The 15,824-nt window shown below is 42.4% G+C and overlaps 2 protein-coding genes across 3 annotated transcripts in view; one reads left to right on the top strand and one right to left on the bottom strand.

Moving 5' to 3' along the window:
* The first annotated feature begins 1,067 nt into the window (after nucleotides 1-1,067).
* On the top strand, nucleotides 1,068-4,613 carry OPN1SW (opsin 1, short wave sensitive). The gene is made up of 5 exons (XM_058534688.1): nucleotides 1,068-1,413; nucleotides 1,718-1,886; nucleotides 2,238-2,403; nucleotides 2,822-3,061; nucleotides 4,378-4,613. The coding sequence occupies exons 1-5, from the start codon at nucleotides 1,068-1,070 to the stop codon at nucleotides 4,489-4,491; spliced, it is 1,035 nt and encodes a 344-aa protein (XP_058390671.1). The 3' UTR covers nucleotides 4,492-4,613.
* A 1,266-nt stretch (nucleotides 4,614-5,879) lies between these two features.
* CALU (calumenin) overlaps nucleotides 5,880-15,824 on the bottom strand; it is a 29,766-nt gene continuing 19,821 nt past the window's right edge. For both annotated transcript variants that reach the window (XM_058529485.1, XM_058529477.1), the window contains exons 4-7: nucleotides 15,413-15,579; nucleotides 14,629-14,689; nucleotides 9,549-9,748; nucleotides 5,880-8,271 (exon numbers count right to left, since the gene is read on the bottom strand). In XM_058529485.1, the coding sequence (XP_058385468.1) occupies nucleotides 8,167-8,271; nucleotides 9,549-9,748; nucleotides 14,629-14,689; nucleotides 15,413-15,579 (533 nt within the window). In that variant the 3' untranslated portion in view covers nucleotides 5,880-8,166. The remainder of the gene's footprint in view (nucleotides 8,272-9,548; nucleotides 9,749-14,628; nucleotides 14,690-15,412; nucleotides 15,580-15,824) is intronic.

Genomic DNA, 15,824 nt, shown 5'->3' with positions numbered 1-15,824 from the left:
ATTCATTTGATACAAACTACTCTGCCATTATTACTGGGCCATCCTTTCACTTTTATCTATATTTAAACAACGTCACTTTTATCTATATATTGATGGTCTACTGAGGTGGGGAAGAAGACACATCCATAAGGGCTGAAGTGTAGTGTTGACTGTAAGTGCAGGTGGAGCTTAAAGCAGAGCTGACCATCACTGAGGTGGGCTTCACAGAAGAGGTCTTTGAGAGTTAGGCTGCGAAGGCTGGGCGGGGCTTGGATGAGCAGACAGGAGGAAGACTGGCAGTTTGGGCACCGCTGAACTAAGGACAGGGACAGGCATGAACATGAGAGGGACATGATGTGAGCAAACCAACCTCAACCTGGCTGGAGGAGGTCTGAGTAGGAAAGGTACGCTTTCTGAGGAGACTCAACACGAAGAAAAGAGGCAGCCTGCTGTGCCTTACACCTCTAGGCATTGTCACATTGCCACTGCACTGTTCCATGAAGGCTGTTTACTAAGGTGCTTCCAGGGCACCCCCCCATTCTCTGCCCCTTCCTGCAGCCTGAGGCTGATTCCCACGCTGGCTGAGAGCCCAAGGTCTCTGGAGACGGTGACTTAGAGGGCACCTTCCATAAAGGGGAAGATGGGGTGTAGAAACCTATAGGAATGTAGTGGTGCCGGAAGCCAAATGGACATGGGTGCCCTCGATAGCTCCATTCAAAAGACAAAAAAAAAAAAAAGTGCTGGAAGCATCTTTATTGAATACGGGTCAGCAGCTCACAGGACCCAGTGAGCCAACTCCTGTTCATTCCAGCACCCAGCATTGTCCTTCCAGAATCTTTGAGCCCAATCTTTTATCCTCTGAAGAACACACAATCGGCTTTGGGGCCACAAAAGGAGGTTTAGGTGGGAGATTGGGGATCGCTAATCCCGAACTTTGTCCTTAGGAGGCTTAGGATCAGTACTGATCACTCGGAGAGTCCAAAAGTGGCTTTGGAGGAGGGGTTCTTTGGCTGGGTAGGGGAGAAGTGGTGGTGGGAGGATAATCTATAAGAGGAATCAGAGGGGGTGGGGGACATCCTATGAGCAAAATGTCAGAGGAGGAGGAGTTATATCTGTTCAAGAACATCTCCTCGGTGGGGCCGTGGGATGGGCCTCAGTACCACATCGCACCTGTCTGGGCCTTCCAACTCCAGGCAGCCTTCATGGGCATTGTCTTCATTGTAGGGATGCCACTGAATGCCGTGGTACTTGTGGCCACATTGCGCTACAAAAAGTTGCGGCAGCCACTCAACTATATTCTGGTCAATGTGTCCCTTGGGGGCTTCCTTGTCTGCATCTTCTCTGTCCTCCCCGTCTTCATTGCCAGCTGTCATGGATACTTCATCTTTGGCCGCCATGTTTGTGCTTTGGAGGGCTGCCTGGGCTCTGTAGCAGGTACTGCAGGGGAAGCGGGCTGGCAGGGAGGCAAAGGATACTGCTCCAGGATTGGAACCAGGGACCAGGCTGTTGGGTTAGAGTAGGTTGCTAAAGAGGAGTTTGGGGGAGAGGAGTTTGGTGCTCTTTTGAATACTGGGGTACAAAGTAGCCCAGCCTAGAGTTTGACCAACTGAGTCCCAAACTCTACTCCAACCATCAGTCCTACCCTGTCTCCCGTGCTTGCTCCACCCTGTCTGTAGTCTATTCCACCTGCCAGGCTGGGCGGGGCTGTCTACCCCATTACCCTCATGTTTCTCCACAGGTCTGGTAACAGGCTGGTCACTGGCCTTCCTGGCTTTTGAGCGCTACATTGTCATCTGTAAGCCCTTCGGCAACTTCCGCTTCAGCTCCAAGCATGCACTGATGGTGGTCCTGGCCACCTGGATCATTGGTATTGGCGTCTCCATCCCACCCTTCTTTGGCTGGAGCCGGTGAGAGCGCAGGGCAGTGGTGCTGACTTAGCTAGCTCAGGTTGGTGTGGGTGGAAAGAGTTGGGTATAACCTTTTAGTCTTTGACCTCTACTTTTTAAAGAACTGGTGGAGTAGGTAAGGGAAAGGGCTTTGGGAGACAAGTGCTGAAGTTTACTCTGCAGTTGGAACTGCTATAACCTCTGCTGGTGAGGACAGAAAATCTCTGACCACACTCGTTGGGCATCCTCTGGGTTCTAAGTGGAGAACACAATCTGGGAATCTCAGCTCCCACTCCACTAATTCTTGTGGTGAGCCCTGCGGTCAGCAAGTGCTTGTCTGGTGGGTAAGGGCAAGTGATTGGTCCCTTACAGGTTCGTCTCTGAGGGCCTACAGTGTTCCTGTGGCCCCGACTGGTACACCGTGGGCACCAAATATCGCAGCGAGTACTATAGCTGGTTCCTCTTCATCTTCTGCTTCATTGTGCCTCTCTCCCTCATCTGCTTCTCCTACTCTCAGCTGCTGGGGGCCCTCAGAGCTGTGAGTGGCTTTTGTGAGGGTCAGGGAGGAGGGGGTCAGCAGGCTCCAAGGGAGAGGTAAGAGTAGGTGAGTGTTCTAGAACATGACATCTGGAAGTGTCGATAGCCACACAGACGGGATATCTAAAAGCAGTGAAGGAAGTAGGGGCAGAGAGAATGATGAAATGTAATGAAGAATAAGGTGGAGTAATCCCTGCTCAAATATAAGTGTCAAGAGATGCATGTGATCCTTTCCAGTGTTAGAGACGGGAGAGCCATCTCCATCCTGCCTTTCTCAAGGAAGGAGAGCCAAGGGACTAGACCAGAAGCTGGGACAGAAGGGAGGCAACTGGAGCAGATGCTCCCTGGTAGAAAAGCGTCCAGAGCTCTGCGAGTTGAAGGCTAGGGAGGGCTTGATGTTCTCTCTGTGCTCTGCCCAGGTCGCAGCCCAGCAGCAGGAGTCAGCTACAACCCAGAAGGCTGAGCGGGAGGTGAGCCGCATGGTGGTAGTGATGGTGGGATCCTTTTGTCTCTGTTATGTGCCCTATGCTGCTCTGGCCATGTACATGGTCAACAACCATAACCACGGGCTGGACTTACGGTTTGTCACCATTCCTGCCTTCTTCTCCAAGAGTTCTTGTGTCTACAATCCCATCATCTACTGCTTCATGAATAAGCAGGTAAAGCTCTCTATTTACACTCCTGAGACCCTAGTCCATAAGACCTGGTTCTTCTCACCAGGTCTTGGTGACTTTTGAAAAGTTGACTTTTAACCTTGGACTCTACTGAAAGGGTTCCTAGGGGTGAACAATGAAAACCATAGAAACCCTTAGTAGGCTGGGAAGCCCTTGGTAAGCACAGGAAGGAAGGTGTAATCATCAAGACAAGATAATGGAACCCAGGGAAGATGGAACTTGAACCATAAAAATCAAGTTGCTCCCAAGGGCAGGATGAGAAGTGAAGTGTTCCACTTTGTTAAAAAACCGACAGATCGGGGCCGGCCCGGTGGCGCAAGCGGTTAAGTGCGCGCGCTCCGCTGCGGCGGCCCGGGGTTCGCTGGTTCGGATCCCGGGCGCGCACCGACGCACTGCTTGGCAAGCCATGCTGTGGCGGCGTCCCATATAAAGTGGAGGAAGATGGGCACAGATGTTAGCCCAGGGCCATCTTCCTCAGCAAAAAAAAAAAAAGAGGAGGATTGGCGGATGTTAGCACAGGGCTGACCTCCTCACAAAAAAAAAAAAAAAAAAAAAAAAAAAAAAAATGCTCAAGAAATAAAATACAGTTTTAAAAAAAAAAAACCGACAGATCAATAGTTCCCCTAAATTTCTAGTCCATTTCACGAGTTCTTATTCCTTTCCCTTCCAACTTCTAGCCAGAAGGAGCATATGTGAAGCACAGCAATTGCAACACATGCATAAGTCTCTAAAACAGCTTATCATCTGAAGGTACCAGGTGGCCTCCTATCCCAAATCCTGAATCTCAGCTAATAAAAACTGCAAACTCAGATGAATCTAGGAGAGTTCCTGCTTTGAGAAATATTAATAGTTATTTTGTTTCCTCGATCCCAGAGATGGATTCAAAACTAGTGTGAAACCTCCTGGATGGAAACAGAATTGGCAGTCCTTTCCCAATTGGGAGCACCTTCTAGTAACAGTGGGGTGGGTGGGCAGGCCTACTCTGGGGCTGCTTTTGACAGTGCTCTTATTAGGCACACTGGTTTGTGACGTTTCCCAACAGTGAGGCCTCCGAGTTAGTCAGAATGTGTAGGGACTATTATTGTAGACCCAGGAGTAGCAGGTAGTCCTAGACTGGAATCGAGCTACCTCTCAGGATTGGGAAGATTTATTCAAAGCCACCTGAGGAGATCCTGGGTATAAGCATTGTTTGAGGCTTTGGGGATACAAAGAATGAGATCTTTTTTCCCACATGTCCCGATGTTATTTCCTCTGTACCGTCTGCCAAGGGGGCTATCTCCAATTCTGCCCTTTCCCTCCAGTTCCGGGCTTGCATCATGGAGATGGTGTGTGGGAAGTCCATGACAGATGAGTCTGACACCTCCCAGAAAACAGAAGTTTCTACTGTCTCTTCTAGCCAAGTTGGCCCCAACTAAAGAGCTGTATTGGCCTATTTGCAGCAACCAGGATTTTATATTTAAGGAAATTTCTACTTTCTTGGTCAAAAACCAAACTACTAACAACACAGAACACAGATGGAAAGGAGAGTGATGGAATTTGGGGGGTCAATTTTCCATTTTCCTATTATTCCCTTTCTACCTACAAAGCTACTGTTCCAGCTGGGTTGACTTCAGAACACCCCAAAGGCCACTGCAACAATCATCAGTTTGTACACCTAAGTGGAACCCTTCACAGCACTTGGAGAACTGATTTCTACACACAAGGCGACTATAAAGGAGAACAGCTAATTTTTTAGTGTATGGATGACAATTTTTTTCCTTTTTAGTAACATTTTTTTTCCTACTGGGGATCTGTTTTGAGATGATATATTCTGAATTAGGACAAACTTAAGAACACACCTTAGAAATGGGAGAGACAAAGGAAAAAAAAAATAAAACCTTCAGTAGGCCCCAAATATGAGTTTGACAGAACTTCTATCTCTGCCAATAGTCGCTATACTTTTGGGAGGGACAGCCATGTCCCTAAGTCCATAAGCGTGAATTATTCCAGGTGCTTCCTCTCCCTCTCCTCTGCTATTTGGCTAAACCTATGTATCTGTCTTAGGCTGTGAAGCTACTAAAGTTAATACTTTAATTCCCTTCATGTTCTCAAAATGAATTTGTACATCTTAATACCGTTTACAAACTATAGCAAAGGGTTCAAAAAACTGTTTTACCTTACACTTTATACTACCCCTCTCTGCCGCCTGAAAAAGAAGAGCCTTTTTGAAATAAAAATCAAGATAAATGTTGTGTGTACATTCAGGAATGGCTTGTGTTCGGTATCAGATAATTATGTAATGAGCAGCTGGGTTCCTCTCCAGTCAGATGGCCCAAGGGAAGCAGAGAAGGGTTACAGCTGTAGCAAGGACGCTTGAGATTTCAGAAATAGGAAGAAGGAACCAATTTGGGAGAAGGCAGTTAAGTAACTTCTCTGGGTTGGGAAGGGGGCATGGTAAACCTTCTAAGAGAGCTCCTTTTCTGTGACATTTTATAGCATCCATAATTCTAAGCAAGAGTTCCATTTCTTTCTTTTTTTTTTTTGGTGAGGAAGATTAGCCCTGAGCTAACATCTGTTGCCAATTCTCCTCTTTTCGCTGAGGAAGACTGGCCCTGGACTAACATCCGTGCCCATTTTCCGCTATTTTACATGTGGGATGCCTGCCACAGCATGGCTTGATAAGCAGCATGTAGGTCCATGCCCAGGATCCAAACATGAGAACCCCAGGCTGCCAAAGTGGAGTGCACGAACTTAACCACTGCCCCACCGGGCCAGCCCCAAGAGTTCCATTTCTTAAAAGAATAAAGGACATCCATACCCACAATGAATGTAAACAGTTTTATTTAGAAACAGATAGGTACCTGTTTGCATTACAGAATATAAAACTTGGTTTACACTCTATAAAAAATAACCAGTATCCAAATTCACGAGAGCTAGCATTCACAGAACACACAATGTGGGTGTGCAGGTACTGTTCACCAGCCTCAAGCTTGATTTAAACCAAAAAGATAATCCAGGGGGATCCTTACAGATTAGAGTACAATGCTTGCTGCTTAGCACCCAGTATCCAGAAGTTGCCATCTCAGCACATGAAGGCTTGCTTTCTAAGTGCGTGACTTTCACATAAGGCCTGGGTTCTCTGCACCTGGTGAGCTGTGAGGCTCTCCTGCCACACAGCTCATGATGTGCCCTCTCTAACTAAGCCAGGGTTGGTGGCATCATCAATTATCTCCGGTCTTCTTAACAATAAAAATGGGGAATCTGGAGGGCAGAGAATTTCCATTCTCCTATATGGGGGTTAAACTTAAAGAGTTTATCCACTCTGAAGAGGTCAATGCAAAAGCTGGGATGAAGTTACGTGACGTGGCTTTTTACCAGGCCAAGCAGCCCACCTCAACACGATCGTGGAAGACCAAAGGATTCACCTAGGTTCAGATTATAATAATCACCCAGCACCACCTGAATGTATTATCCAGAAAGATATATGAAATAATACAGGTTAGATATACATATATTTATCTTAGTAACCTGAGGGCTAAAGACTTGGAATACAATAATTCTTCTCAAAAGAGGTCTACCTGTAAGAAAGGGACCAAAAAAGATAGTTTGTGTTATGTAAAATATGGGTAAAGTGAGTTGGGAACAGAGGATGGTTTCTTCAGCTCTTTCTACAGCCCTCTCTTTGAAAAAGACTGCCAATCTGTCGATCCATGATAAACTTTTCTTTTGGCAGTGGGGAGAGGGAGACATGGGGGAATAGGGAATGACGAGTCAAAGGCAGGAAGGGTGAGCAATGGTCCTCAAACCAAAGAGCCCTCTCTGTATGCCCTCTCATCTTTGAGTCTGAGCTCAAGCTCTCCAGCTGCTAGTAAGTGGTTAGCATTCTGAGGTATGAGGATCCCTGGTAAATTCAGCAGCACATGGTTTTTGGAAACCAGCCCACAAGATAAGAACACTGCAACCAAGCTCCTAACTAATACTGCTATCTAACCACTGTCCGAAAGAGAAAGGGAAGAAAAAAATCCCCATTACATTGGGAGGTTCTAAGTTGTCATATAAGGTGGTCCAAATAATCTTCTCTTTATCTTAGGATTTCTTAAAAGAATCCTCATTCAGTGATCATTTCTCTCGTTAAAGGCACTTTCAGTGACATGATTGGAAAGGAGTACACTTTAACTGCAGTGAAAGCAAGATCAGTTCCTCAGAACACCTGGGGAAATAGAAGCCAAATGGGGCACTTACAGTGATTCAATAGGCAAGACAGTCTTGAGCACTGCAACAGATGCATACCCAGAAAAAGTGTGTGCCCTGAAAATACTTATATTTTTCCTTTAGTTTTCCAGTTGTTTATAGCTCTGTAAAGAGATCACACTCATGACTTGATTGATTTTCAAGACACTGGCCCTAACTGTTCCCACCACAGCTGTGCTTAACAAAATTAGCAAACAGCTAGTCCTACGGGGAAGAAAAAAAAAGAATGAATGAAATCAAGTTGAGCCAAGTTTTCTTACAGCACAGGGATCTGTCCTTGCCCAGATAATGCCAGGATCAGTTGGTGAACCTGTAGCAACTGAATGGAATATACGGCCCCTACTACTGAGGAAATATACTTTTCAATAGGTGAGATTAAATGTTCTCTCTCTAAATTAAATTGTGGGGTATATTTTTTCCCTTTTCTCTCTCCTGAACATTTCTTATTGATCTCAGGCTTAAAAAATTAGTTAAGTTGGAATTACAAAAATTATATGGTAAGGGTTGAGAAAGAGTGAAGGGCTGAAGTTTGCCTACAAGTGTGAGTTGAAGATCTTGATCCTTCATATCATACTCCCAACCAGAGAACAAATACAAAAATAAACACACCATGTTATACATAATACAAAGTGTAAATCTACAAACACAAGTGTACTAATTAGAGTTGTTTCTCAGAAGCACGATTTCCCTCCAGTCCCTCAGAGAGGAGGAGGAATGGGGACGGGATGGTTTTCGTTACGCCTTATCATGTCTTAAAAAGTTTGTAATAACAGTCTCAGTAGCGCAAACAATTTCATGTGAAACCAGAAGCTGTAAAAATAAATTACTTTTGAAGAAATGTGGATTCCTCTATCTGCAGCTCAGAATTCATCATGTCGTACTAAAGCCTCACCAAAATCTGTGGCCTGGCTGCCCACAAATAAATCATACTTGTCAACAATCTCCTCCTTGGTAAGCTTGCCATCCTGAAATTAGAGAGTAGAGAATTCAGGCAAAGTACATTTCCCATTCCGAATTTAGAAACACTGCTACAGAATACGGGTTAGTCAAGATTTGAGATTCTAATTCCCACTAAATTAAATGTGAACTCAACCCTCACCCCCGCCCTACCCATACACACAGAGGGAAGAAAATAGCCATTAATATGTTTTTCTTATTAAGCAAGTTAAAAGTGGAAGGATGGAAATAATATAGTTCAATAACTCAAAGCTAGAGACATGGGTTTGTTTCTTGAGAAGAAAATGTTCTCTTTTGAGCAAAATGTGGGACATCTCCTAGGTATCGGTAAGAGATAGTCAAGAAGAACTGGGTAAAATACTTCAACGTGAATGAGGTCACTGCCTAACAGGAACAATGACATCTGCTAATATCAAGCACAGTCCTTACCTCCACTATGCCCTAGCCACCAATCAGATTCCAGACACAACTCCAAATGAAGGCTCAGACACTCATCTCAAAAATTATGTAGGCCAGACTCGCAAGGGATGACTACATGAGTTTCCTTTTCTCACATATCTCAGGACATAGCACCTGGCTACTGAAGTGACTGAGCAAGAACTCAAAACAGACTGACCCTTAAAAAGGCTCGATGATAAGAAACTGTGTTTGAAACTGAAGATTAGCTTAGATAAAAGAAATGTTCAGAATACTAAACCACCCCCCCCTTTAGACTGATTTTCAGGTTACTCTACGCAGGGCATTCAACCTCCGAAAAAGATGACAGGGGTTAGTGATAACACCACTCTTTTAATGAACTGAATGCCTCAGATAACTCTTTAAGGACAATTTTAACAGGATCCAGAGAAAAGCCGATATATAACCTACTAGAAAGGACTTAATTTTAAAAAGGATATTTGATTTAAGAAGGAAATAACTAGCTTTGAGTAGGTAAAATGAGCCTGTAATAGGTAAAAGAACAAAGGAAAAAAAAAAAAAGCAAAGAAAATTTCCTGGGGATCCAAAGATCCAAAAGATGATGCATGCTGGGCACAGGCTACATACAGAGGCTCTTTTCCAAAGCCTAAATTCCTCCAATGCTATGAACACTGGGCAAAGGGATTTCTAAAATGAGATCAGATAGCTAGTGCTGCCCTTTAAGCTTTCAATCGCCAACTTCAGACCCATAGCAGATTTAGACTAATTAAGACCTTAAATGTTCTATGTACCTTAATAGGAACTTTTTAGGCAATCTCCTAGAAACAGTTTGATCACTGCTAGATTGTTTAGGCCTGGCCAAACTTACCTTGTTTTGGTCAGATTCATAGACCAGGTGCCTGGCTTCTGCCTCTGCATGATCGTAGTCTGAGGGGAGGATCCAGTCTTTGGTCTCTTCCTTGTCCATCTTCCCATCACGGTTCTTATCTCGAAACTCAACAAATTGTTCTCTCTCTGTCTTTACCCATTCTGGCTCATCAGCATTTCCATCATGGCTGTACATGTCACCTTGTGTGCACAGACGTACAAACAAAAGATACGTTTGTCTTTTTCTAAATACTGCCCCATGCTAATCTACTCTAACCGTTCTTCCTCATCCATCTGTCTGGAATGGAATAGCACTTACAAGGGTATTTTAGGTTAGAGAGACCTTAGAAAGCAAGGTATTTTCCTGAAGCTTAATTATTGATCTTGCAACAAGAGCGTTTCCAGCTGTTGATCTTGAGTGATATGAGAGCAGAGTCCTTATCTCTTAAAAAATGAAGAAATAAAAGGAGATGACCAGCTATCAAGAAAGACACAGACTAACTTTTATAAGATAGTTGTTCCCTACACTCCATTTCACTTCAAGGTAGCTAATTAAACTCGACCATTGGTTTTAGAAAGGTGCTGTTTTAAATTCTCATGGAAACTTGAGAAACGTATAAGCCAAACTGTCTATAAACCAATTACTAAGTATATTTTAGAATGCATTCCTAAAATTGATGGACATTTTCTTAAATAGTCATGCCATTATCATATTTTACAAAATCAACTTTTTTGTATTATCTAATACCCAGTTCAAATCTGAATTTCCCTAATTATCTTTTAAAGTTGGTTTGTGCCGGGCCGGCCCCGTGGCTTAGCGGTTAAGTGCGCGTGATCCGCTGCTGGCAGCCCGGGTTCGGATCCCGGGCACGCACGGATGCACTGCTTCTCCGGCCATGCTGAGGCCGCATCCCACATACAGCAACTAGAAAGATGTGCAGCTATGACATACAACTACCTACTGGGGCTTTGGGGGAAAAAAATAAATCAATAAAATTATAAAGTTGGTTTGTTCCAATTATTTACATGAATGATGGCAGGTAAGAAGTTGCTATGGTATTTACATTTTACTAGATTTATTTAAGAGTTAAGGTACTCTATGGGGCCGGCCTGGTGGCGCAACCGGTTAAGTGCGTGCGCTCTACTTCAGTGGTCCGGGGTTCGCAGGTTTGGATCCCAGGCGTGCACCGATGCACCGCTTGTCAAGCCACGCTGTGGCAGTGTCCCATATAAAGTAGAGGAAGATTGGCACGGATGTTAGCTGAGGGCCAATCTTCCTCAGCAAAAAAACAAAGAGGAGGATTGGCATCGGATGTTAGCTCAGGGCTGATCTTCCTCACAAACACACAAAAAAGAGTTAAAGTACTTTAAAATGTCAGTATTTACAACCAAAAAAGATTATTCTTCACAACTGTTTAAACTTCTATTTAAATATTTTAAAACATGAACTTTAAAATATGTAAGGGAACACTGTTTGTCAAAATTCTTTTAGGAATTATGTGAGTGAAAAAGTCTGAAGACTCCTGAGTTATACTACATCTAAGTAAGTGTACATACACTTCATGAAAGGTATGGGAAGACACCTAATATAAGTCTAAATAGTTTCTAGCAGTTCTAAGGAAAGGTAGTTATTTAGTTGTGATAAAGGTAAGTCGTATATTGGGACCCACAAAATAGAGGCCCACCCAGTGGTCCAGCCCATGCTACAGACCTAAACCTAAGTCAGCCTGCACTTCCAGGAAATGTCTCACTGCCAAGGAAACCTAACAATCACCAATCACAATCCTTTAACCCAGCTTTAGCTAGTTTACCTGACCCTAGAAAATAGGCTAGGCTACTAGCCTTATAAGAAAATCCCCCACCTCCTAGCCAATGTTTCTGTGTTGCCTCTTCTAACACTCTGTAAAACTCAGTCTTGCCCAAAATCCCTTGCAAACAGTGCTGCACTGCTTGTGAGGCACTGTACTCCCCCAATCCATGGATTGTTCTCTTGAATAAAGGACATCAGACTGGTTACTAAATTGTATTATTTTTGTCATTTGACAGTTAGTACTGTCATTTTCCTGAACTTGAGGGTTAAGACTAGGACTACTCCTCTGTCTTAAACACAAAGGAGGTCCTAAGAGCAGGACTTGCCAATTTTTTTCCATGCTACAGCACATTCAGAAAATGTAGTACAGGGCCGGCCCTGTGGCTTAGCGGTTAAGTGCATGCGCTCAGCTGCTGGCGCCCCGGGTTCGGATCCCGGGTGCGCAACGACGCACGGCTTCTCGGGCCATGCTGAGGCTGCGTCCCACATACAGCAACTAGAAGGATGTGCAGCTATGACATACAACTATCTACTGGGGCTTTGGGAGGAAAATAAAATAAAATAAAAGTTAAAAAAAAAAAAAGAAAAAAGAAAATGTAGTACATGTATGATCCACTGGGGCAGCACCCTGCCCTAGCTGTCCTGAGGGTCAAGAACACTGTTTATAGTATACAGATTGGGAAGTTCTGAATCAGAGAGGGAAAAATGTGTGCTTAAAAGACATACTTTTAATATAAGCTAGAATATACAACATAATGCAAGTACATTTTAAAGCTAGATGAATAAAGATGATAAGAACAATACTATTAGTTTATTTAAAAAGGATTCACTCTACATAATGACATTAAGGAATTAGTAATTTTTTTGAGATTATGTTAACGTTTTTAGAGATATATATGCATCTGAAGAGATAGATAACCAAACGTTTACAGACGAAATGAGATGATGATTGGGATTGACTTCAAAATAATAAAGTTGAAGTTGAAAGTTAAAGTTGAAAAAAAGGCACTTTCTGATTCCAAGTTCGAAGTAGCTGTCTAGGTAAGGAAGTGGATATGGATTGGCCGTGGGCTCATGGCTGTTGGGGCATAGGTACACGGGGATTCACTACACTATTCTATCTAATTTTGAGTATGTTTGCAATGCTCTATAACAAACTGAAAGAATAAAAAGAATTCAACATTGTATCTCTAGGTACTTCTTAATGCTAAATGTAAGAGTCAAAAGCCATTTTTTTCTTTACAGTCTCGCTCCTCAACAGGGTAGAAACTAGCACATCTCTAGAAACTAGAAGTTACTGTTTGGGAGACTTTTGGCTTTACAAAGCTCAGCATCCCAGATGTGAAAGTGTTTGCATCAGTTGATTTGCAAAAGAAAGCAACCCACACACAATGGATAGTTTTAGTGGTTTCAAGACACAATTCCTCTGCCCTTGAATCTATATGATGGGGAAGGAGACAGAAATATCTCCTTATTTGGCCTCAATGCTTAATAATGATGGTACTTAACAGTTATAAAACTTAATTCCTCTCCTCAGGAGGTTCAAATGAGTTCCTCAGTTTTAGTAATGGTGATAAAATGGCAAAAGCCAAGAATGAAAAGACAAAATATTTAAAAGTAGAAATACTCAACTTTGAAACGGGCTCAGTAAATGCACCCAGGCTGTGCTAATGAACTCCACTAAAAAAAAAAAAAAATCATTTTGGAAAAAAATCCTATCTTCCATTGCTAATCCTTCTATCTCTAAAAAACTCAAGGTACATCATTGAATCTTAGAAGAAAAGACTGGTAAATATTCAAGGAGTAATTCAACTGGGATAACACTAGAAAATAAATAGCAGGTATAATTAGACAAAAATCTGAGTAAAAGAGTGACTGGTGCAATTCAGTTTAAGTGACACGTGATAGAAGCAGCGCTGAAGTCTCCCTTTCATGCTTAAAATAAACATTTCAGGTAAAGATCAGAGGTCTAAAAACAGACTGGCATATGAAAAACAAAACTAGTGGTGTTACTAGAATTAACTTACTATGAGTAAAAATAAGAATGTGCAATATAGGGGGGCTGGCCCCGTGGCTTAGTGGTTAAGTGCGCGCGCTCCACTACTGGCGGCCCGAGTTCGGATCCCGTGAGCACACCGACGCACTGCTTGTCCGGCCATGCTGAGGCAGCGTCCCACATACAGCAACTAGAAGGATGTGCAACTATGACATACAACTATCTACTGAGGCTTTGGGGAGAAAAAGGGGAAAAAAAAAAGGAGGAGGATTGGCAATAGACGTTAGCTCAGGGCCGGTCTTCCTCAGCAAAAAGAGGAGGATTGGCATGGATGTTAGCTCAGGGCTGATCTTCCTCACACACACAAAAAAGAATATGAAATATAAAATTATCTAGTATCTTTCAAAATGGAATGACATTTGTAACAAAAGTCTTAATGCCTTCCATCTCTCCTCCTTTACTTACATTAATTAACTTAATCATAGTAATTGTGAAACAATTTGCTTAACTACTTGGTAAGATATGCAGCTCCTTTTTTTAAAGCAATGGGTAAATTCTGAAATTATTCTGAGGATAAAAATACAGCTTTTTGGGAGAAATTAGCCTTGAAGTGTAAGATCAAAAAAAAAAAATAAATAAAAAATAAAAGGGAAAGGCTCTAAGAGGAATCAGCCCCTCTTGGTCACTTATATACCCACCTGTCTCTTTTATTCCATTCCCTACATTCTTCTCCTGGGCTTCCTAATGCCAGTCTAGGCTCCCTACAATTCTTTACTGTCAATTCCATAAGGCAACTGGGATGCACTATATCAGTGCTGACCAGTATGGTAGCCAGTGGCCACATGTGGCTATTGACGACTTGAAATGTGGTTGGTCCAAATTGAGATGTGCTACAAGTGTAAAATATACCTTTGAAGACTTAGTATGAAAAAAAAACACAACTCCAATAATTTAAATTGATAACATGTCGAAATTATAGTATTTTGGAATATTAGGCTAAATAAAATATGTTATTGAAATTAACTTCATCTGTTTCTTTTTATTTTTTTTTTGATATGGCTACTAGCAAAGTTAAAATTACATATGAGGCTCACATTTACATTTAGATTGGACGGGGGGGCTACAGATACTTTATCACGACCTACTACTCCTCACGCTGGTCTGGCTTAAATGAAGTCCTGAGAGTTGACCCATGGGGTAAATTGTGTCTATGAGTGAACATATTTTCCAAAGCTTCTCACCTTCTTCTAAGAAATACACTAGAAACCGACTTACCAATATACTCTTCTAGATCAATGAAACCATCAGCATTCTTATCTATATCCTCCATTGTTTCCTAGATGAAGATAAGAAGAAGAGACTATTAAAGTTAGTATTTAGGCAATTATTTATCATTCATTATAACACACACACGTACATGTGTATATGTATACAAGTATATGTGTTATGTGTGTGAGTATGGTTAAACCACAGGCAACTGCTATTTTTCTAGCTAAAAAAAAGGTAAAATATTATCACTTTTTAATGCTTCAACCTAAAATAACTATGAGTTTTCTTGGAGGAACACTGGCACTGCTTAATAGCGAACCACCCCACCAAGCCCATGATGATCTGGTAGCCCTAGTCATGCTTAAATCATACTATACCAGGAGATGTGACCAGCAAGTATACCTATAGCTACAGTCTGTTTTATAGGTAACAGCCTTCTGTGAGAATTCTTCAGTATCACTATAATTACTCCTAATCAATGTCTGATTACTGGTCATAGGATATTTTAAAAAATAGGATTTACCTCCACGCTTCTATGAAGCCACTAATGAAATGGTAAAACACATTATCTGATGCTAAGCATTGTCATACTAAACAGAAAGCCAAAGACACAAGATAAATGACTTGATCAAGGTCACAAAAAACATAGCGACAGAGCTTGGACTCTAAATCTGGCCAGGACTTGTATAGCAAGTCATTCTTCCAAATACAGAGGAAAAGCTAAAGAGGAAAGACAGCGTAAACAAGAAGAGAAACTGAGTTTCCATTGAGAATCCTCGCTCTCACCCACCTGTACTACTATATCTTTCATGTAGTCATACTCCTCAGGATGCAGGAAAGCTGTGAATTCCTCCTTTGTGGCAATAAGGTCTCCATCCTTGTCTGCCATTTTAAACCTCCGCTCATCTCTAACCATCATCTGTTTATAGTTAAATCCATCATCAGGGTCTGGATCATCTAGAAAACAAAAATTTAGGTCAAATCTTAAAGGACTTGCAGAAAACATGAGAATGTGTGGGCTAGGGAATCAATTTCCAAGGAAGATAAACCAATCAATGAAGAAATAACTCTGGATTACACAGGCAAAATTGCAACAGTATAAAGACATTCATTTTGGGGCTAAAGCTCCAGTAATCAAAGACCTCAAAGTCAGGTCCAAGTTGAATATAAATGTTTGCCATTCAACATGGAACCCTGGCTCC

This window comes from Diceros bicornis, chromosome 3, assembly GCF_020826845.1.
Source record: "Diceros bicornis minor isolate mBicDic1 chromosome 3, mDicBic1.mat.cur, whole genome shotgun sequence".
Classification (NCBI taxonomy): domain Eukaryota; kingdom Metazoa; phylum Chordata; class Mammalia; order Perissodactyla; family Rhinocerotidae; genus Diceros; species Diceros bicornis.
This window is presented reverse-complemented; position numbering and strand designations above follow the sequence as displayed.

What these genes read in the sequence shown, in the direction of transcription:
- OPN1SW (XM_058534688.1), top strand. Translation starts at nt 1,068, where the DNA reads ATGTCAGAGGAGGAGGAGTTATATCTGTTCAAGAACATCTCCTCGGTG. An exon ending in CCCTTCTTTGGCTGGAGCCG is followed by an intron (nt 1,887 to 2,237) that starts GTGAGAGCGCAG and finishes GGTCCCTTACAG; the next exon opens with GTTCGTCTCTGAGGGCCTAC. An exon ending in ACTGCTTCATGAATAAGCAG is followed by an intron (nt 3,062 to 4,377) that starts GTAAAGCTCTCT and finishes CTTTCCCTCCAG; the next exon opens with TTCCGGGCTTGCATCATGGA.